This window comes from Mesoplodon densirostris, chromosome 9 (genome assembly GCF_025265405.1).
Source record: "Mesoplodon densirostris isolate mMesDen1 chromosome 9, mMesDen1 primary haplotype, whole genome shotgun sequence".
Classification (NCBI taxonomy): domain Eukaryota; kingdom Metazoa; phylum Chordata; class Mammalia; order Artiodactyla; family Ziphiidae; genus Mesoplodon; species Mesoplodon densirostris.
Genome location: NC_082669.1, coordinates 90313426 through 90334587, shown reverse-complemented (window position 1 = coordinate 90334587; position 21162 = coordinate 90313426). Strand labels below are relative to the sequence as shown.

The 21162-nt window shown below is 45.7% G+C and overlaps 1 protein-coding gene across 4 annotated transcripts; it reads right to left on the bottom strand.

Annotated features, from left to right (window-relative positions):
* Nucleotides 1–1362: 1362 nt before the first annotated feature.
* LOC132496284 (Golgi-associated RAB2 interactor protein 1B-like) lies at nt 1363–19103 on the bottom strand. Of its 4 annotated transcripts, none has more exons than XM_060108577.1 (6): nt 19000–19103; nt 17917–18104; nt 15098–15281; nt 13869–14121; nt 9440–9610; nt 1363–1891 (listed from the first exon to the last, which is right to left on the bottom strand). In XM_060108577.1, exons 2-5 carry the CDS (start codon nt 18011–18013, stop codon nt 9461–9463), a joined length of 684 nt encoding a protein of 227 aa, XP_059964560.1. In that variant the 5' UTR covers nt 18014–18104; nt 19000–19103; the 3' UTR covers nt 1363–1891; nt 9440–9460. The 4 variants fall into 4 exon arrangements, with proteins under 4 accessions (XP_059964560.1, XP_059964564.1, XP_059964563.1 ...); XM_060108581.1 differs by lacking the exon at nt 19000–19103 and adding an exon at nt 17537–17709 and having other exon boundaries at nt 17917–17979; XM_060108579.1 differs by lacking the exon at nt 1363–1891 and adding an exon at nt 6579–6622.
* Nucleotides 19104–21162: the final 2059 nt, after the last annotated feature.

Genomic DNA, 21162 nt, shown 5'->3' with positions numbered 1-21162 from the left:
AGGGTATGGGAAAGATCATCTATGTGGATATTGAAAGCAGCAAGAATTAGGACATAACTCATCCTTGGCAAGAGTGATGGTGGTCCGGGAACTTACTTTTTAGCCCTCCAACCATTTCAGTCTGAAAACCACTTCAGGGCTCCCCTGGTGGCGCAGTGGTTGAGAGTCCGCCTGCCGATGCAGGGGATATGGGTTCGTGCCCCGGTCCGGGAAGATCCCACATGCCGCGGAGCGGCTGGGCCCGTGAGCCATGGCCGCTGAGCCTGCGCGTCTGGAACCTGCACGTCTGGAGCCTGTGCTCCGCAACGGGAGAGGCCACAACATTGAGAGGCCCGCGTACCGCAAAAAAAAAAACAAAAAAAACCCACTTCAGTGAATGGGGGGAGGGATAGTTAGGGAATGTGGGATTGACATGTACACACTGCTGTATTTAAAATGGATAACCAACAAGGACCTACTATATAACACAGGGAACTCTGCTCAATATTATGTAACAGCCTAAATGGGAAAAGAATTTGAAAAATAATAGATACATGTATATGTATAACTGGATCACCTGAAACTATCACAACATTGTTAATCAACTGTACTCCAATATAAAATAAAAAGTTTTAAAAAAAAGTTATTTTGTCACTGCCCCCCCCCAAAAAAAACCACTTCAGTGAAGAAAAAGACCCTCCTAGGGTATCCTAAATCAAAGCAAGACATCCAAGAAAGCTTTCCAATTAGAAGGTTGGGTAGCTTTTCTGAAATACTCATAGTCTGGTTTTTATTGAATGTGAAATATTGTGCATTTTAAATAGAGTCCACGGGCCGTCTGGCAGACCCTCCTTAGTGACTCTCTTGATCTATAATTTGTGAACCCCTGATTTTACCTATACTTCAAGCCTGGAACCTCTGATTTACCTGTGCTTTGAGCCTGTGTCTCTTCTCCTTGGAATCTCTAATACGCATTAACAAGATATGTCAACATTTCAAGGGGGTGTCATATGCAAAAGAAAGTGAGCCAGTGTTTGTAGGGCTGAGACAATAGTAAACTTTGAAAGTTTGAACACAAAAGAGAAACTCCGCCTACTTCACAGACCTTGTCTTACAACCTCCTGCAGGAACCTTTCTTCAGCCTCAAACCCAAACCGCCATTTGGAACAGCAGGGCCAGGCTAGCAAGTTCAAGTTAGGGAATGCACTAAGGAAGAGAAGGTCTAAAGCTTGAATCAGAAAAGAGGGACTAACAAGAGAAACTGGCAGAAAGGGATATTTAAGGAGAAGCCTTTGGCTGGAATTCATTTCTGTCTCCTCATCCTTATGCAGAGGAATCTGAGCAGAGAAGAAAACACATATCTCTTTTGGTATATGGCCTTACTTTCAAGTTTTAAATTAGATAAATAGAAGCTCAGTGAAGCCTCTCTTAGAGGTGTACTTCTCTTGTCCTCTCTTCTGTTTCTTTCTGTCACCACTTTTCTGCATCTTCCTTCTCTGGTTTCCACCCTCCACGTTCCTCTTCACCCCCGTTTTGTTCTCTTCCACCTCTCCTCTGGTCCTGGTTCTCTTTCCTTCCTTCTCTCCATCTCTCGGTCCTGGTCCTTCTGAGAGCACGTCTTCTTGTGCTGGAACGGATGTGAGGTGTGGTGATGTGCAGTGGTGAGGACATGAAGTTATGGACTGGAATGATGCTGGAAAAATGCTTCTCATCCAGGAGCCATGCTCCCAAGTGGTTCTCCAGGGAAAGGCTATGTTGTCAGCATGAGATTCTTCTAGTTTTTCCTCAGTTACAGCTTTCTCCTCCCCTCCATCCAGATAGAGTCCCTCAGAAAGCTGAATGCTGCAGAGTGGCGTTGGCAAGGGCTGTGTAGATTCTCTCCAGTGTGAAAGTGTGGCTCAAATAGAACTTCCTGTAGGTGTAGGAGAGAAAAACTTTCAATAAAATATAACTCCTTAAAACTCTTCTGTGGGCACCTAGATATTTCTGTTAATTTTTTTTTTTTTTTTTTTTTTGCAGTACGCGGGGCTCTCACCACTGTGGCCTCTCCCGCCGTGGAGCACAGGCCCCGGATATGCAGGCCCAGCGGCCACGGCCCACGGGCCCAGCCGCCCTGCGGCATGCGGGATCCTCCCGGACCGGGGCACGAACCCACGTCCCCCGCATCAGCAGGCGGACTCTCAACCACTGCGCCACCAGGGAAGCCCACTTCTGTTAATTTTTTAAATTGTCAACTATTAATAACAGGTAACTTGTAAGAGTTAGTGGTTTATTGATAGTATTTTACTCTGGAAAACATATAACCACTTCTACCTTCTTTAAGGATCTCTCTATGGTCAGACAGAGGCACAAAGGAAGTACTTAATGAATAACTGTTAAATGAATACATGGATGGATGGATGAGGGTTGGAGCTTGGGAAGATAAGGGCTGGGCCCCAGGCAGGTCCTCTAGCTCCTTCCCACTCTCCTCAGTGGAAGGTTGGGGCTCCCAAGGAGCTCAGGGAAGGAAAAGGAGCTCCCCCCTCCCCGCTGCAGAGGCAGACCCTCATGCCTCCCACACTGCAGGGAGAAGGCAGCTCTAGTGACGACAGCGTCCTGCTAGTCTCTGTCCCTTCAGAGCCACTTGCAGGAACTCCCAGGAGCCTCTGGTGGCTCTGGAGGTGCCATACTTAGGGTTTCACTCAGGCCAGTTGGAGGTAAAGAAGAACAGGGCAAAAAGAAAGAGGGCTGAGGGCTTCCCTGGTCGCAGTGGTTAAGAATCCGCCTGCCAATGCAGGGGACAAGGGTTCGGACCCTGGTCTGGGATGATCCCACATGCCACGGAGCAACTAAGCCCGTGCGCCACAACTACTGAGGCTGCGCTCTAGAGCCCGCGAGCCACAACTACTGAAGCCTGAGCGCCTAGAGCCCGTGGTCCACAACAAGAGAAGCCACCGCAGTGAGAAGCCCATGCACCACAACGAAGAGTAGCCCCTGCTCGCCGCAACTAGAGAAGGCCCGCACGCAGCAACAAAGACCCAACACAGCCAAAAAATAAAAATAAATTTATTAAAAAATAAAATAATAATTTAAAAAAAAGGAAAGAAAGAGGCCCCCCTCTCCCACCCCACAGCCTCCTGGAATCATCCCCAGGACCCTAGGACCTGAACCCAGATCTGAGGTAGAATTCCAGGCCTGTCCCAGGAAGGCAGCTGGATTAATCCCATCACCGTACCTAGGAGTGGTGCCTGCTGGGGCCCGGTGGAGGCTGCCAGAGTGCTGAGGAGTGAGACGGGCTGCGGCCCAGCGGGGTTCTCTCTTTCCTACTCCCTCCAGCTGAGGTCACGGGTGCAAGGGATGGAGTCTTCGCTGGGACGGTTTTTTTCTAGGTCAAAAAGGGAATGCAGGGCCTCCCTGGTGGCGCAGTGGTTAAGAGTCCGCCTGCCGATGCAGGGGACACGGGTTCGTGCCCCGGTCTGGGAGGATCCCATATGCCGCGGAGCGGCTGGGCCCGTGAGCCATGGCCGCTGGGCCTGCGCGTCCGGAGCCTGTGCTCCGCAACGGGAGAGGCCACAACAGTGAGAGGCCCACATACCGCAAAAATAAAAAAAAATAAAAAAAAAGGGAATGCATTTGTGTACTTTAGTTCCCAGGGCACTCTCACAGAGGCCAGCCAACATTTGCGAGGTGCTTATTATGGGCCAGGCACTGTTCCCCAAAGTTACAGGCGTGAATGCTCTTTTAATACTCACAACCCCCGAGAGCTCACTGCTGCCATAGTCCCCATTTGATGCATGAGGTTTCTGAGGCCCAGCAAGGTTAAGTCACTTACCCGTGGTCACAAAATGAGGAGGCAAGGCCAGAATTCAAAGCCAGATAACCAGGCAACAGAGCCCGTGTTTTTACCACTATGTCATGTGAACAAGGCAGTACCAGTAAAAGGAGGCAACCAACGTGGCTTGGAGAGGTTAACCAAGTGAATTTCCCTAGGAGATTCAGCTAGCTGAACTGGCAATGGCCTTGAACCCAGATGGCCTGAAGCCAGAGCCTGTTCCTGGTCCACTTGGCTTCAGCTACTCAAAGGGTGGCTTGCAGCCTAGCAGCCTTGGCATCACCTAGAGCATGTGAAAAATGCAGTCTCGGGTCCACCCAGACCCACTGAATCAGAATCTGCATATTAACAAGATCCCCAGGGGATCATTTGCACGTGAAAGTTTGGGAAGCACTGTGATAGGTCACACCACCCACTGATAGGGAGTTGAAAGATTCAACTACACAGGTAAGCTTGGGGACGCTGGCTTTTCCAAATGTAGCGCCCACGCTCTCTCGCTCTCTCTCTCTCTCTCTCTCCTTTCTCTCCTCTCTCTCTCTCTCTCTCCCTCTCTCTCTCTCATCATCCAAAAGTTCCAAGAGGCTGGGGTGTGACTGTCCTTCCAAACTGAAAGGGTACACTACCTGGCCCAAAGAGAAAAGAGGGGTTCCTTCAGCTCCAAGGAAAGGGCAGGGTCCTGAGGACACCCCAGGATGATTAATTGAAATCAGCCTAGGGGCATCTTGGGAACAACAGTTCCCAAGACACAGATGTCCTATGAGTCTGAAATTATGATTAATTGAAATCAGCCTAGGGGCATCTTGGGAACAACAGTTCCCATGACACAGATGTCCTATGAGTCTGAAATTCTAGCTGTTCTCTCAAGTCCTAGAAATAAGTTTGAAATATTCTCTATTTCTGTCTTCTTCAACTCTAATCTCATGCGGTATGTTTTGAGTGTATGTGTATGTGTGTGTGTGTGTGTGTGTGTGTGTCTGTGTTTGAATGTATGTGGAAAAACATTAATGAATCACCATTGTATTAGCAGTCACATAATATGAGAAAGCACTTCTAGACTTGGAGAAAACGTGGGCCAGCAATCAGCTCTATTTACCATATAGAACAGGGGTTGTGAACTGGCAGCCTCCAGGCTCACTTTGGTCTGTGGATACCTTTGTTTGCCCACTAAGTGTTGGCATGTACTGTACTTTAGTATTTTATGAAGCGGGGGGGGGGGGAGGTATGTGATATAAAAATTCAGATTTTTGTTTTTTCTTGAAAAATCAGAGTATCTGGCAACCCCAGGCTTGTGTTGCAGCGTGGCAACAATTAGTTGAAGCTTTAATTGAAACGTTCACTTTTTCATGCCACTCTCCCCACCACTCCCTATTGTCTCCTCAATGCTGAAACCAAGTGTCAGCCCAGCTGTTGTTTTACCAATGATAGAGTTGAGAGAAAACCCAGCCATTTCTTATATCTATGACACTTAGACTCTTTACTCCTCTATAGCCCCTGCAGATGTTTGAGTTGCAACCCCTGGTTTGGATAAAAGTTGGCACAGCTCCCCTGGGACCTACACATTCCTCTAAATCTCTAAATATAACATGATATTCTGGCTGCCTCCTGAGCCAATTTGGAGGAATAATTTCTTAGTGGTGTGGTGCACAAATATTTATTGAGCTCCTATTGTGTTCCCAGCCCTGTGCTTGCCACTGTAGAAATTCAGAGGCACCAGAAAAATCTAGTATTGGTTGAAGAAACAAGACTTAAGCCTATGAAACAATTAGGGACAGTATGTTGTGTCAGAGAGGTTATGAGCAAGGAGAGATTTGTCTGGGCAGGAAGGTGTCGTGAGTGGACCTGAAAGGTTAGGTAGGATTTAGGGTGGCGTCAGGAGGAAGGGAGGAGAGGGGGATGAATAAGGCATGGGGAAGGGTAGCTGAGGTTTGACCAGAGCAGAAGATTTGGGCTGGAGAACAGGAGGAGTCAGAGGGCTCCCATTTGAGGAGGGGACAGTGATCAGGTGAGATGGGTACGAGGGGAAAGTTCATGCAGGATCATCCATGCCAAAATGAGTGGATCTGGGGTAAACTAGAACCCAGAAATAAATCGGGAACAGGGCTGCTGTTCCAGAATGGGTCATGCTGTCTCACACAGACTCTGCGTCTCTTCCTAGAAACCTCGCCTCCTCTGCCTTGGCCAGCCCACGCGTACTCATCCTCTCTGACTCAGCTCAGACCCCAGGCCTTCTGGGACAGCTTCCCGGGAGGAGTGAGGGAGGCCTGCCTTTGTGCTCCTGTGGCACCCCAGGCTTGAGCTTTGAATGTTGCCTGGAAGGAGAGGTTATGTAATTTGGGGATTTACCCATCTGACTCCAGAAATTATAAACCCCTTGAAGGGGGTGCTGCGTCTTTCTTCACTGTGATCCCAAAGCCTTCAACAGTGTTTGGCACTTACTGAGTGCTCAGTGCATGCTTTTGAATGAATAAATGAATGAATGAACTAGCAGAAGATTGCTGCCACGGTCCAGGCAGCAAAGAGATGATCAAGTGGACTAGGGTGGGATCTGTGGGAGTAGAAATGAAGTAAAGAATATAAGAAACATTTGAAAGAAAGGAATTAATAGGATTTGATGCCAAATTGACTATGGTGGCCAAAGATCCCGGAGGAACTCAAACTAAGGTACAGGAGGATGATAGCAAACCTGACAGGACCAGGAAAGCTGGGATGGGGGACTAGAGGCAATCTTACTCCTATATCTGCAGAGCGGAAAATTCTCCGAGACAAAGGTGCCCCGTGCCCTCCGTTACCTGGACTGTCTTTTTTTTCTCTGTCTTTCTGCTGCTCCTGGAACTCCAGCCATTTCAGCATCAAGGAAATGGAAGTCAAAAGGAAAAGAATAGAGGATGAAACTCTCATTTTAAATCTTGTTTCTTGTTATATTTTTCCTGATGCAACAAAAGCGTTAGAGGCAGATATAAATGTGAAAAAGGCCAGCTGTGACTATACCGGGTGGGTGTGACGCATATTAAAGTACCCGAAGAAAAAATAGGGAAGGGGGAGGCGGGATGGGGTGAAGTTTGGGCAGCAGAACCCAGGCTGCTGATTTTGCTGAGGTGGAGTGGGTGTGACTCCATCTGTTTGGTCCTGCGTCTTGGCCATTTATTTTATTTGCTGTACGTTGCATGTTGCTGCCAACGTGCAAAAACTGCTATAACCGCAACCAGACTAGAACCTGCCTAAATGAGGAGAAAAATCATCACTCAGGGCTTCATGCTGAAAAATTAAAGAGAAGAAACTAAATGTCTGTACAAAGCAATTATTGAGATAAGGAAGCAAAAATTCCATGTTCCCTGTTTCTCACATCCCTCTGATCCGTCTTGTACGTGACAGCCCAGACTCGGTTGCCATAGCTCCCTGGCTGGTCCCTCCACACCTAGCCTCCCTCTCTTCAACTGTCACTGCAACAGCCAGCATGACCTTTTTAAAATGTAAATGGATCACGCCACGTCCCTGTTTAAAATGCTGCTAAGGCTCCCATTACACTTAAAGTCTAAATCCATTCGCATGGCTTCCCAGCCCCTGCCTGGCTTGGTCCCTGCCCACTTCTACGTGTGTCGTCCTACCACCATCCCCACTTCCCTACTGGCCTTCCTTCCCTTTCTCAGCACTCACCAAGCTTCTTCCTCAGGGCGAAGCCTCATTTGTTCCCTTACCCTGCACAGCTTTCTCTGCCCTTTATCTGGCTTGTGCATGTTTCTCCTTCAGGTCTTTGACTCCTCTGACCTCCTGGAGATATTAAAAGCTGTCTGTGCCAGAGATTGCCAGTAGGTCCCCAGCATGCCCTTTTCCCTTCTCCCTCCAGGGTAGATCATCTAATTTTTTTTTTTTTTTTTTTTTTTTTTTTTTTTTTTTTTGCGGTAAGCGGGCCTCTCACCGCTGTGGCCTCTCCTGTTGCGGAGCACAGGCTCCGGACGCGCAGGCTCAGTGGCCATGGCTCACAGGCCCAGCCGCTCTGTGGCACATGGGATCCTCCCGGACCGGGGCACGAACCCGCGTCCCCTGCATCGGCAGGCGGACTCTCAACAACTGCGCCACCAGGGAAGCCCAGATCATCTAGTTTTGTGTTGGGCCCATGGCTATGTGGAATGGAGGCTGCATTTCCCAGCCTCCTTTGCAGCTGGGTGTGGCCATGTGACTGAATTGTGGCCAATGAGGTATAAACAGAAGCAGTCCTTCCCAGAGTAATAAAGAAAATCTGTAAGTTAACATTCTGAGACAGTCAAAATATCTTGCTATTAGATACCAAATATCTTCCTCCATTAGAGTCCAGGGCTCTCCAGCTCAGCAATGTGACATCTTACCATCTTACATCTTCCTTCATTACAGATCTCTGTATGATATACAGAGTGACAACCCCAGTATAAATTCTTTAACAGTGGGCAACTAACAAGTATTTTTCTTGTGTTAATACTTTTTCTACTTCCAGCTCAAGTTAGAATGAATACTACAAGCTAATTTTTTTTTTTTTTTTGGCCGCGCCTCGCAGCTTGCCGGATCTCAGGTCCCCGACCAGGGATTGAACCCGGGCCCTTGGCAGTGAGAGCGCAGAGTCCTAACCACAGGACCGCCAGGGAATTCCCTACAAGTTAATGTTAATTGAGAGTTTATTACATCCTCCTGTAAATTTGCTGAGGATGGGCCAAGCACTTGATGCATGTGAGCTCATTTAGTCCTGATACTATCTGCTTGAGGTTGGCAGTACTGCAGTTTCTACTTTATAGGTGTAAAAACCGAGGCCCAGCAGAGTTAAGCAATATGCCCCTAAGGGCTCATAGTCAGAGTGGTGACTTGGGCCCAGGGTTGTGTGAGCTCTTACCCATTATGAGAGATTGCATCCTCTGAGCTCTCCTGGTTTTTAGTTTATTACTGGCATTCACAAAGAAAACTTTCTTTTTTAAAATTCTGTCTCTGAGTTGCTGGTCCCTGTTATGACAAAAATCTCCTTCTCTCTGACACCTCGTTTTTCTCTTCTGGTGACATTTACTAATTTTTTTCTGTTCTTCCTTTTCTTTGACACCACAAATCAAGTTCACTAGGACCCCGGTTCCCATTTTATCTTTGCTCTCTGGCCGTGGTGCCCTGTGGTCTAAGTGCTCTCGACCTCTGTTTCTCTCATACCAACCAGTCTTAAGACGCAACCCTAAGTCATCTGTACGTGTAAGGATATTTCCTCAGGCATGGAGAAGACAGGCCTGCATGAGGGAGCTTTCCAAAAAACATTAAAAAAAAAAAAAAAGTGACCATAGAAGCTCCATAAAGTTCAAGCAGAGGCCAGGTAAGCAGGTAAAGGAACCCAGTGACAGATGATGACATTTTAAACAATGTTTTGATTACTTTTCTGTAGGACTAGAAACTAGTTTAGAAATTAGCTTTTACTTTTCCACCTGTGTTACTAATTTATTCTTAATATTGAAGAAGCTACTTTTCATTTTTTATAAAATTCCTCCTCTGGGGTCAAGCCCACGATGCTTGTGGAGAAGGAGAGTTAGGCAAAGAGACCAGGCAAAGGTTGCCCTGAGTCAAGAATACAGACTGGATACTGAGGGGCAATACTTCATGCATCTCCCTGTGCCCATTAACCAAGATAACTTGGTTTCTGGATCTCACCGCGCAGACCATCTGGGGACGTCATGCTGGCTGGATTTGAGTCATGCACCTGAACTGGTTGTGCTGGTGCAAGTCGGGAAAGATCTGAGAGAGGGCCTCACTCTCCCCCTTGGCCATCAGCTGCGTGAGGCTCTCGCTGGGCTGGGAGGCTTGGAGTTTCTTCTGCACTAACTAGATGGAGGAAAAAAAGCAAAACCAGGTGGTTAAGTTCTCAGCGTCTCTGCATTTACCTAATATCATGGTCCAGACCCTAAGGGTTAGAACTCAGCTGTCCTATCAGACAGAGCCATGCCAACTGCACAGAGAGGCAATTCTGAGGCCATACCTGTTTGTTTATACCCCCGTACTGTTATAAAGATCCTTTGGTGTCCCAAGAAGAACATTGTCTCTGAAAACTTTAAACATAATTTAGTAGATAAGCTATTCTTATTAACATACCTTAATATGTTATTGAATAGCCTATTAATATAAACTTTAATAAAGCTCATGCTACTTGGTTTTATATTTATTTATTTTATTTTATTTTATTATTTTTTTTTTTCTTGCGGTACGCGGGCCTCTCACTGTTGTGGCCTCTCCCATTGCGGAGCACAGGCTCCGGACGCGCAGGCCCAGCGGCCATGGCTCACAGGCCCAGCCACTCCGCGCCATGTGGGATCCTCCCGGACCGGGGCACGAACCTGTGTCCCCTGCATTGGCAGGCAGACTCTCAACCACTGCGCCACCAGGGAAGCCCTGGTTTTATATTTAAATGGAAGGGGATTAAATGTTTATTGTAGGAATTTAATGTTTTTCAAATTCATTTCTCTAAGAAATATCCTACGTTGAGCTACTTTTTATGCCAGAGTAAAACTGCCTTTTTTTCCTGTTGCCTGTGATACCCCACAGATGCCCCACTTGTGCACACTGCTCATACTCATTCAATATTTATTGAATATCAACTACGTGCCAGGCACTGGGGAATCGAAGTGAAGAAAACAGATAAAAATCTCGGGGCTTCATGGATTTTGTGTTGTAACTCAAGTCAGGCTTCTGTTCATTATACTCTAAGACCTGGGGCAAAAAGGCCCAGGTGGCTTCCCTGAATTCTATCAAATATTTAAAGAAGTAGTAACACCAATCTTCACAAACTCAGAAATAGAGGAGGAGGGAACACTTCCCAAATTACTCAATAAGGTGAGTATTACCCTCATACCAAAGCCAGGCTATCACAAGAAAACTACAGACCAATATCTCTAATGAACATAGATGCAAAACTCCTTAACAAAATGCTAGTGAACCAGATCCAGTTATATATAAAAAGGATCATACACACTGCAACCAAATGGAATTTATTGCAGGAACACAAGGCTGGTTTAACATCTAAAAGTCAATTAATGTAATATACTATATTAATAGAATAAAGGACAAAATATGTGATCATCTCAGCAGATGGAGAAAAAGCATCTGACAAAATTTAATACCCACTCAAGATAAAAATTCTCAATAAACAAGGAATAGAAGGGAATTTCCTGAACCTTATAAAAGGCGTCTACAAAAATCCCATGGTTAACATCATACTTAATAAAAGACTGGATGTTTTCCCCTAATACGAGGAACAAGGCAAGGATGTCTACTTTTGCTACTTCTATTAAACATTGTACTGAAGGTTCTAACTAATGCAATAAGGCAATAAACAAATAAATGGATCCAAACTGGAAATTAAGTTAAGCTGTCTTTATTCGCAGATGACATGAATGTATGCACATATGTAGAAAATCCCAAGGAATCCACAAAAACTACTACAACTAATAAACAAGATTAATACACAAAAACCAATTGTATTCCTGTACACTTTCAATGACTGATGCAAAAATTAAATTAAGAAAACAATTCCATTCACAATAATATCAACAACAATCAAATACTTAATATATTGAACGAAAGAAGTGTAGAACTTGTAAACTGAGAGCTACAAAACATTGCTAAGGGAAATTAAATTAGATTGACATAAATGGAAAGACATTCGATATACATGTATTAAAAGACTCAATATTGTCAAGATGGCAATTTTCCCCAAATTGATATATAAATTCCACATGTCCTTATCAAAATTCCAGGAGGCCTTTTTTTTTTGTAGAAATAGACAAGTTGACCCTAAAATTTACATGGAAATGCAAAGGATCTGGAATAGCCAAAACAATTTGAAAAAGAGCAAAATTGGAAGATTTACAACACCCAATTTCAAAACTTAATATAAAGCTACATTAATCAAGACATTGTGGTATTGGCACAAGAATAGGCAAACGAATCAATGGAACAGAATTGAGAAGCCAGAAATAGATCCTTACATTTATGGTCAATTGATTTTTGGCAAAGATGCCAAGATAATTCAATGTGGAAAGGATAGGCTTTTCAACAAATGGTACTAGGACAGTTGTATATCCACATGCTAAAAAAAAAAAAAAGTACTTAAAAAAGTACCCCTACCTCACATCATACACAAATATTAATTCAAAATGGATCAGAGACCAAAATGTAAGAGCTAAGTCTTCTACACTTCTAGAAGAAAATATAGGATAACATCTTAGTGACTTTGGGTTGAACAAAGAGTTTTTAGATACAACACCAAAAGCCTGATCCATAAAAGAAAAAATTGATAAACTGCATTTCATCAAAATTTTAAACTTTTGGGCTTCCCTGGTGGTGCAGCGGTGAAGAATCCACCTGCCAATGCAGGGGACACGGGTTCAAGCCCTGGTCCGGGAGGATCCCACATGCTGAGGAGCAACTAAGCCCGCGCGCTGCAACTACTAAAGCCTGCGCGCCTAGAGCCCGTGCTCTGCAACAAGAGAAGCCACCACAATGAGAAGCCCGTGCACTGCAAAGAAGAGTGGTCCCTGCTCGCCGCAACTAGAGAAAGCCTGCGTGCAGCAACAAAGACCCTATGCAGCCAAAAATAAAAATAAAATAAATAAATAAAATAAAATTTTAAACTTTTGCTCCTCAAAAGACATCATTAAGAAAATGAAAAGACAACTCACGGACTGGGAGAAAATATTTACAAATCATACATCTGATAAAGGACTTGTATCCAAAATATGCAAATAACTTACAACTCAATAAGAAGAAAAAAATCAATTTAAAAATAGGCAAGGGACTTCCCTGGTGGTCCAGTGGTTAAGACTGAGCTTCCACTGCAGGGGGCCTGGGTTTGATCCCTGCCCAGGGAACTAGATCCCACATGCATGCCACACTAACAGTTTGCATGCCACAACTAAGAGTTTGCATGCCACAACTAAGGAGCAGGCGAGCTGCAACTAAGAAGCCGGCCTGCCTCAACTAAGACCTGCCACAACCAAATAAATAAATAAAGTAAATATATTTTTTTAAAGTTTCAAGAAAGATTTGAATAGAAATTTCACCAAGAAGATATATAAATGACTAATAAGCCCATGTAAAGTTGCTCGACAGGAAACCCTAATTAAAAACATAACACATCCACTAGAATGACTTTAATTAAAAAGATAATACCATTGTTTTGTTTTTGTTTTTGTTTTTGGCTGTGTGGCTTGTGGGATTTTAGTTCCCTGACTAGGGATTGAACCCAGGCCCTCAGCAGTGAACAGAGACCTAACCACTGAACCGCCAGGGAATTCCCAACAATACCATTGCTGGTGAAGATGCAGAGAAACTGAAACCCTCATGCATTACTGGTGGGAATGTGAAATGGTACTGTCACCTTGGAAAACAGTTTGCCGGTTTAAACATAAGCTTACCATATGACCCAGCAATTCCAATTCCTTGGAATCTACCCATGACAAATGAAAACATACCCTAACATACATCTATACAAAAATTTGTACACAAATGTCCACAGCAGCATTATTCATAATAGCCCCAAACTGGAAACAATCCAAATGTCCATCAACTGGTGAATAGATAAAACATGGTATATCTATACAACGGAATACTATTCAGCAATTGAAAGGAATAAATTATTGATAATCTGTGACTCTACCCTAGAGTTGGCCCCATGCTATGATATGGATGAACTTGAAAAACCTTGTGCTAAGTGAAAGAAGCCAGACACGAAAGCCTATATATTATAGGATTCCATTTATATGAAATGTTTCAGAAATATGAGTAGAGATTGAAGACAGATCAATGGCTGCCTAGGGCAGAAAGCAGGAACAGGGAATGACTGCAAATGGGCATGAGGGAATTTTTTAGGGTGATAGAAATGTTCTAAAACTGGATTGTGGTGATGGCTGCACAACTCTATACATTTACTGAAAAATCTGAACTGTACACTCAGGTGAATTTTAATCAGTAAAGCTGGTTAGAAAAGGCCTAAGGCAAGGCTTCCCAGGGTGCTGCCGTATCAGCTCACCGAAGCTCTACAGCTCAGCTCTGACCTTGGCTGGAGGAGCCAATGGTGCCCACTTACCTGTGAGTCTCCTGAGGGACTGCAGCTGTTCTTGGGTACCAGGCAGTGAGTGACGAGAATCCTAGGGTCTTTGGTGGTGATGGACAGGCCCTTCTGCAGAATTTGAACCAGTCGGATCCAGAAGTGGAAGACAGTCTCAGGATGGTCAGGGTGGAGCCTTAGGTAGTAGATCTTCTCCGTGACTGTCCTCAACCGCAGGATATGTTGAAAGCGGTCACAGACCTGGAGCTCCACAAACTTCAAAGGGAGAATCCTGAAGGCGTGAGGGAAGACACACACTGACAACCCCATTGCTTCTGATCCAACCCTGTCTTCATTAAAATGAGGAGTGTCTCCTTCAGAACTGAGGCTTTGGTGGGTAGGAGAGAGAATGCTTAGCACAGTGGTGCCCAAACTTTGGGGAGATCAGATTCACCTGGGGAGCTTGTTTAAAATGCAGATGTCTCAAGAGACCCCCAAAGATTCAGATTCAGTAGGACTGGGGTGAGCCCCTGGAATCTGCATTCTAACCTCTACCCATCCTGCCATGATTCTCATGCTGGTGTTCCCTGGATCCTGCTTGAGAGGGACAGCCTGGGAGTAAGATAGCTGGGATCATAGGGCTTTTCAGTTTCCTTCTTGACAGCACAACAGGAACTGGGTCCCACTGTCCAGCTTGCCCATTCATTGACCTCAATGCCTCAATTACTCTTCCAAAAGGAGCTAAGATTCAAGGAGCTGCCTTTGGATCTAGTATTAGTCAGCTGGGTCTGGGCTGTACTTGCCATAGGTGTATCTAGAACATAATGGAGAGGTCTATCACTGAAGCAACATGGAGCAATGAAGGGTTTACTTGGACTTCTGGGAATATCTAGAGATTCTTGAGATATCCTACAGAAGAGGCTCAAACATCTAAAAGGGCCGTTTCATCCCCGACAAGCGTAATGTTACAGCTCCAAGTGAGACTTCGTTCCACTCACTTTACCAGTAGGAAGACTGCAATGCGGCAAGTAACTTGTGACTCAAAAATTATTTGAGTCTAGTTAGTTGCATATGGACCAGAACCTGCATCTCCCAGCCAGTGCTTCATCTGCCAGACTGCCTGGCTTCCTTGCCCCTTGGCCCAAAGTGGAGAGATTTCCTAAGAATTCGGTGCAGTGAATGCAGCGAGAAGGAAAGAGGGCATGTAGACTGGCCCTCACTCCTGTCCACTTTATGGCCCCCCCTTTGCCCCACTTCAGGATGCTTACCTCTTCAGGATGATCTTGGGGGCTGTAGTTGGTTGGTTCCATGTCTGGCTCTGCCCATGGTGCCATTTGACGTTGGCCATGAAGAGGATGTTGGGAAGAGGCAGGCAGGGCACAGAGGAGGTCACCCAAGGGCCGTGGTGTTGAAGGCTTTGTAGATGTCTATCCAGTTCCTGCCCTTTTTGACCTGCAAAGCAGCACCCCCAGGGCACAGTCTGAGCACTGGCAGAAGCAGCAGTATGTTTTAGGCGAGAGTTTCTCAGACTCAGCACCATTCAAATTTGGGGCTGGATAATTCTTTGCTTGGGGGAGGAGCTGTCCTGTGCATTGTAAGATGTTTAGCAGTGTCCATGGCCTCTGCCCAATAGATACCAGGAGCAATCTCCACCCTACCCCCATACAAACTGTGATAACCCAAAATGTCTTCAGACATTGCCAAATGCCCCCTGGTGGCAGGGGCAAAATCATTACTTCTTGGGAACCACAGTTTAACCTATATTGGTTAAACAACTGTACCAGTATTTACTTTACCTACTATTAGCAATTGCCCACAAGAGTTCCTTGACGTGTGTCACACTTCTGTGAATCCTCCCCAGACTGTTTCCTGGATTTTCTTTGAAAAACCTGTCCTTTGGCACTTTCTTGAGGGGCCCTATTATCTCCTGCACCTTTTCTGCACCGTCAGGTCCCTGTAACTTCCAAGTTCTGTTTATTCTGGGTTCCATCTGGCTTGAGGGGAGCCCAGACAAGGAAACAAAAATGAGTGCCATTGCACTAAGGCCTTTGCCTCCTGTGTTTCATGGAACAGCCAGGTCAGTCCCACCCTTTTTACAATAGAGGAAACTGGGATTCAGGGTGTGCAGGTCGCCTTCCTGATGACACCTCCTGATAAGAATGCGGTGGACCAGGATCTTCCCTGGTGGCGCAGTGGTTGAGAGTCCGCCTGCCGATGCAGGGAACACGGGTTCGTGCCCCGGTCCGGGAAGATTCCACATGCCGCGGAGCAGCTGGGCCCGTGAGCCATGGCCGCTGGGTCTGCGCGTCCGGAGCCTGTGCTCCACAACAGGAGAGGCCACAACAGTGAGAGGCCCGCCTACCGCAAAAAAAAAAAAAAAAAAAAAAAAAAAAAAAAGAAAGCAGTGGCCCGGACTCTGAGCCCAGATCTCTCTGGGCTTCCGGCTCCTATTCTTTCACCCACCAACATTTCTGTTCTGAACCCTCAAAGGGCAGCTCATTTTACTGCATCTTTGTTCATCTGCTTTGAGCTGACAGCCTGGAGGAGGAAGTAAATTGAGGGAGGAAGCTACCAAATCCTCCACTCAGAGCAGACAACACTTGACCTCTCTCCCCAGAGTGACTGCAGGAGAAAACCTATCTGGAGCTCTGCAAAGTCAGGGTCAGATGGGGGTAGTCTTGCCTTAGGTTCCTCTCTTTGCCTCCGTTGTCACTCCACTCCAGTTCCAGGGACAGACTCTCTGTCACATTGTGGGAACAGATTTAGAGGAATCAAGGAGTGCCATTCTGAGCGGCCCGAGAGTACCTGGACAAAGTTGCTTTCAAATACCACTGATTCAGGAAACAGGTTGAATTCTGGAGAATGAACCATCTGGCAGAGCAGTCCCTCCTCCACACCCAGGCCCACTCCAGGATTTGGTTCCCTATCCACAGGAAAGAGGTCCCTGAATTCTTCCCAGGCATTCAGGGAAGGGAAGGTTGGATAGGATCTTGTGACTTTTACTGTCTTCTTCGATTTGTTCCAAGTCTTTCTATGTGGAACTGATGACAACATTTCCGCACATGCTCAGGGGCCTGCTGCGCATTTGTCCTGGGATCTCTCTCTTCCCTTCTGGCCTTGGGCAGCTGGCCAAGGCCTGGGACCACCAATCAGATCACAATGATGCATGGATGACATCATGAAAAAACAGGGCAGGCCTGCAGGAAAGGGAAATACAGAGGAGCCTCCCTTTTCCTCCAGAGTGCTTTTACAGCTTGTTTAGTGCCCTGACAGGCCCCAGCCCTTCTCAGGACCTGAGCTCCCCCAGAACTTGCTAAGAAAGTATTGAACCAGGCACAAAGCAAAGAAGGAAGGCTGTTAGGAAGCTCCTGCTTCTAAGAGGAAACTACCCTCCCTGCCTTTCAACCCTCCCTTACTCTGAATGTGACTAACCCCAAAGAGTTCTTTTATTTATTTTTATTTTTTATTTTTCCCCCAAAGAGTTTTAAAGGCTGTTGTCAATTTAAAACCCAGCCTTCCTGAGCTTTGTACCATGTGGGTCCCACATGCCCTGGTTTATCTGCAGTAGCCTTTGCTGTTTCTGGAAGGAGTTGAGGGGCTGTAAGGTGCCTGCTCTGTGTTCTCCTACAGCTGGCTGGCTACTTCTGCGGGCCTTATTTCCCTGAGGAAGTCAAACTGAAGAACCGTAGAAACAAGTAGTTTCTTACCCAGAGGCTGGCTTGGTGAGGGTACCAGCTGAGAGGAATAGAATCCCAATGAGCAGCTCTGCTGGATCAACAAGGCCTGCTTCCTCATCCTTGAGCCAGAGGAAGAAAGAGCCCAGATCTTGGGGTGGCTAGATCAGAGGCAAAGAACCAAGCAGGCTGACTGCTACTCAAGTCTATTTCAGGGAGAAATCACATTCTAGTTTGGACAAAATTCCAGAATCTATTAATCATCAAGGTACATTCACCATCAAGGTTAAATACAGTCAATTTAGAAAAGCAATTTGACAACCAACATATGCAAAGTACAAGCATGGAGGTTTATTTTTGTGTTTCATTATCAAGTCAGGGAGAAGGCTGAAAGGTCACGAGGCTTTCCTTACCTGATTCCATCAGCTCCCTTTCTGAGTCGTTTCCATTGCGCCCCTGCTCTATCGGCTCCCTCAAGGCTAAAGCAACTTCTGCACTCACGTTCCTCATTTTCTTTTGTTTACCATGTGGGAGAAATGTCCTCTATGGTAACATTCTCTAAGGATGGGGTCAGATACCGCATCCTGTGGTTTACATTTCCCTGGAAACAACATACAGTACAAAAGTGATGGCAGTTAATACGCTGATATGATGCTTTTCACAGTTAAAGCTTACCTGCAACAGTAAATCTTATTGGCTTAGATACATGGTTTGGATATATTTGGCCATTGAGACATTCAAAAATTCCCTTCAATACGGAAGATGACTTTTTCTCTTTACAAGCCTGTTGAGCCCATTTTTGTGGTGTGTAGAGGGTGGCTTTTTAGCACCCAGGCTAAATAGCTAATTGTGAGGAAGCAAGCTTTCAGCTCTAAACAAAATGCTAAACGATGATTAAATGGTACCTTAAGTTCCTATTCCTTCCTACCCGCCCCCATCAAACCTCAAAAACTAGCACACTAAATCTTTTAAAAAAACATTTGACAGGGCTTCCCTGGTGGCGCAGTGGTTGAGAGTCCGCCTGCCGATGCAGGGGACATGGGTTTGAGCCCTGGTCCAGGAAGATCCCACATGCCGTGGAGCAACTAAGCCCGTGTGCCACAACTACTGAGCCCACGTGCCGCAACTAATGAAGCCCATGCACCTAGAGCCCGTGCTCCACAACAAGAGAAGCTACCACAATGAGAAGCCCGTGCACCGCAATGAAGAGTAGCCCCCACTCGCAGCAACTAGAGAGACCCCATGCGCAGCAACAAAGACCCAATGCAGCCGAAGAGAATAAATAAATAAATAAATAAATAATTTTTTTAAAAAAGGAAGACATAAAACATAAAATTTGAAATAAGAAAACACAAATAAGTACAAGTAATAAGGAAGTACACGCTGCTGGGTAAAAGTAGTAACATGAAGCTGTATTACTTAGAGTATAATCTAGGTAGTCAAAAGCCCCCAAAATACAGTGGGTTAAACAAAACAGAATTTTGATTCTCTCTTACATAGTGGTCCAAAGGTAAGCAGTCCCTAGCTGGTAAGAGTATCTCTGCTATTCTCAACAGGTGGGTTCCAAGGTGGTTGCTCCAGCTCCTGCCATTATGTTTGCATCCTGGCCAGTGAGAAGGGGAAAGGGGAAGGGGAGTGTACACTCTTTCCTTTTAAGGGCATGGCCTGGAAATGGCATAATCACTTTTGCTCACATCCCATTAGTTGGAATTCTGCCACATGGCCACACCCAGATACAAGGGAAGCTGGGAAATGTAGCTTTTAGCTGGGTGGCCATGAGCCCATGTAGAACTGTAGAGTTCTATTCTTTATTATTTAGGGATGAAGGATATTGGTGGATTATCAGCAGACTCTGCAAAGAAGCATGTCACAGAATTACTCCCTCTGACATCCACAGTAAATACATATTTTTTTTAACAGCAAAATTTTAACTAGTGACACTCTAACCAGGAAAGAGGTTACGTGGTGGCCAAAGGATAGGGAAAACAGAGAACCCGGGTATGGCCTGATAATAAAGAAAGCAAGTTAATATAATTGTGTGTGTTCTCACAAATTACCCACCACCAGCAAAAGGAGACAGGCAACCAGAGGGGTGAGTAATCAGCTCAGGGAAAACAACAGTAAGAAAAATCTTCAAGAGGAGAAGCCCTTATTGATCACAGCACTGCCTCTGCAGAGGCAGAAAAGCTCAGCTGGGCTCACCGTTTTTCAGATCTCCAGGCTGAATTGACAAAGATTATTCCATGAGAACAGGATGCATCTCCAACTAGAGAAAAGGACGTTTAAAGGGCCATCAGGAGAGATAGCACAGCCCAAGATCTCACCTGGACGGACAGTCCAGAAGAGATTGGAGATGAGAAGTGAGTTGGAGTGAGGGCAGAACAGGCAGGATGTAGCTGAGGGGCTGGGAAAGGGCGGGAGAGAGGCTAGGAGGGAGCGATTGCATTCATGGGATTGCACCAGGGCACGAGTGATGCTGTCAGGGACTTGCTTCCCTGAGAGCTACGGAGGTGTGGGACCTGCAGAGCGAAGGAGCAGCCCCAGGGTGAGGTGAGAGCAGGAGAAAGTGGAGACAGCAAAGTAGGCTTAAAGTTGTTGTCTGTTCAAGTATCATCAAGTCAACCAGGAAACATCCAGGAGAAGGTCAATACTCCCATATGATGGTCCTCAACCTTGTCAGACCCAAGTCCCCTTTTCATGGCAAATATAGCGTAACACCTCTTCTGCTGTTCTGAAATAAAATACAGTGATTATACCATATATAAATATAAAAATATACACGTATAGGTTTTCAAAATCGATGTGCTAGCTCAACTGTCATATAAAAGGAAAAAACTATAATAAAAAATATATTCTAATATGTAAATGCTTGTGTGTGACTCTTAGAAGTCAGAATGAAAGCTAATCAGAGACCTGTACTCAGAATGCAGTAGTTACCAAAAAAAAAAAAAAAAAATACCCTTGAAGGTGTATTGAACTGGCTTCTGAAAAACAGTAAAAGCCCACTATAGTTTGACAAGTGAGGTCCCAAATAGTCAATCAGGTGCTGTGGCGTTATTCTGAAGTTAATAAAATACCTGGGGTTAGCCTACGCAGCCAAGGGGCTGGGAGGTGCAGATCCAATCCACTGGGGTCCCGTCTGCAGTGTGGCGCCACCTGGTGCCAGTCATTCGCTCTGCTACATTGTCAAGAATCCGGTCTTGGGGTTGGGCTGGGCCCCTGGTTTAGCAACTAGGCTGGGCTGAGCCTGCAACCAAAGGTCTCAGTGATGATGGCTGACAGAAATGGGCGCAAGAGGGACTGACATTTGTGAGAAGAGGCCCAGAGACCATTGGCCCTACTGCCCTCTGGACTTTGAGACTCACAAGCTGCCCAAAGTTCCTGCCAAGCTGTTCTGGGCTTTACTTTTCTCATCTGTAAGGCATAGTTCAAAATAACAGCTATCTCACACAATTGGGAAAACTACATTAGATTGTAGAAGTGGAGACAATTTGAAAAATTCAAAGCATTTACAAATGGAATGTCCCGAGTGCACGTGGTGTGCGTGGTGTGTGATGATCCGATACCACTAGTTGCCACATTCTTCTTGCATCTAGGCATGGCTCTTGAATGGTGGCGAGGGGAGGGATAGATACGACAGAAATTCCTTTCGTTCTTTC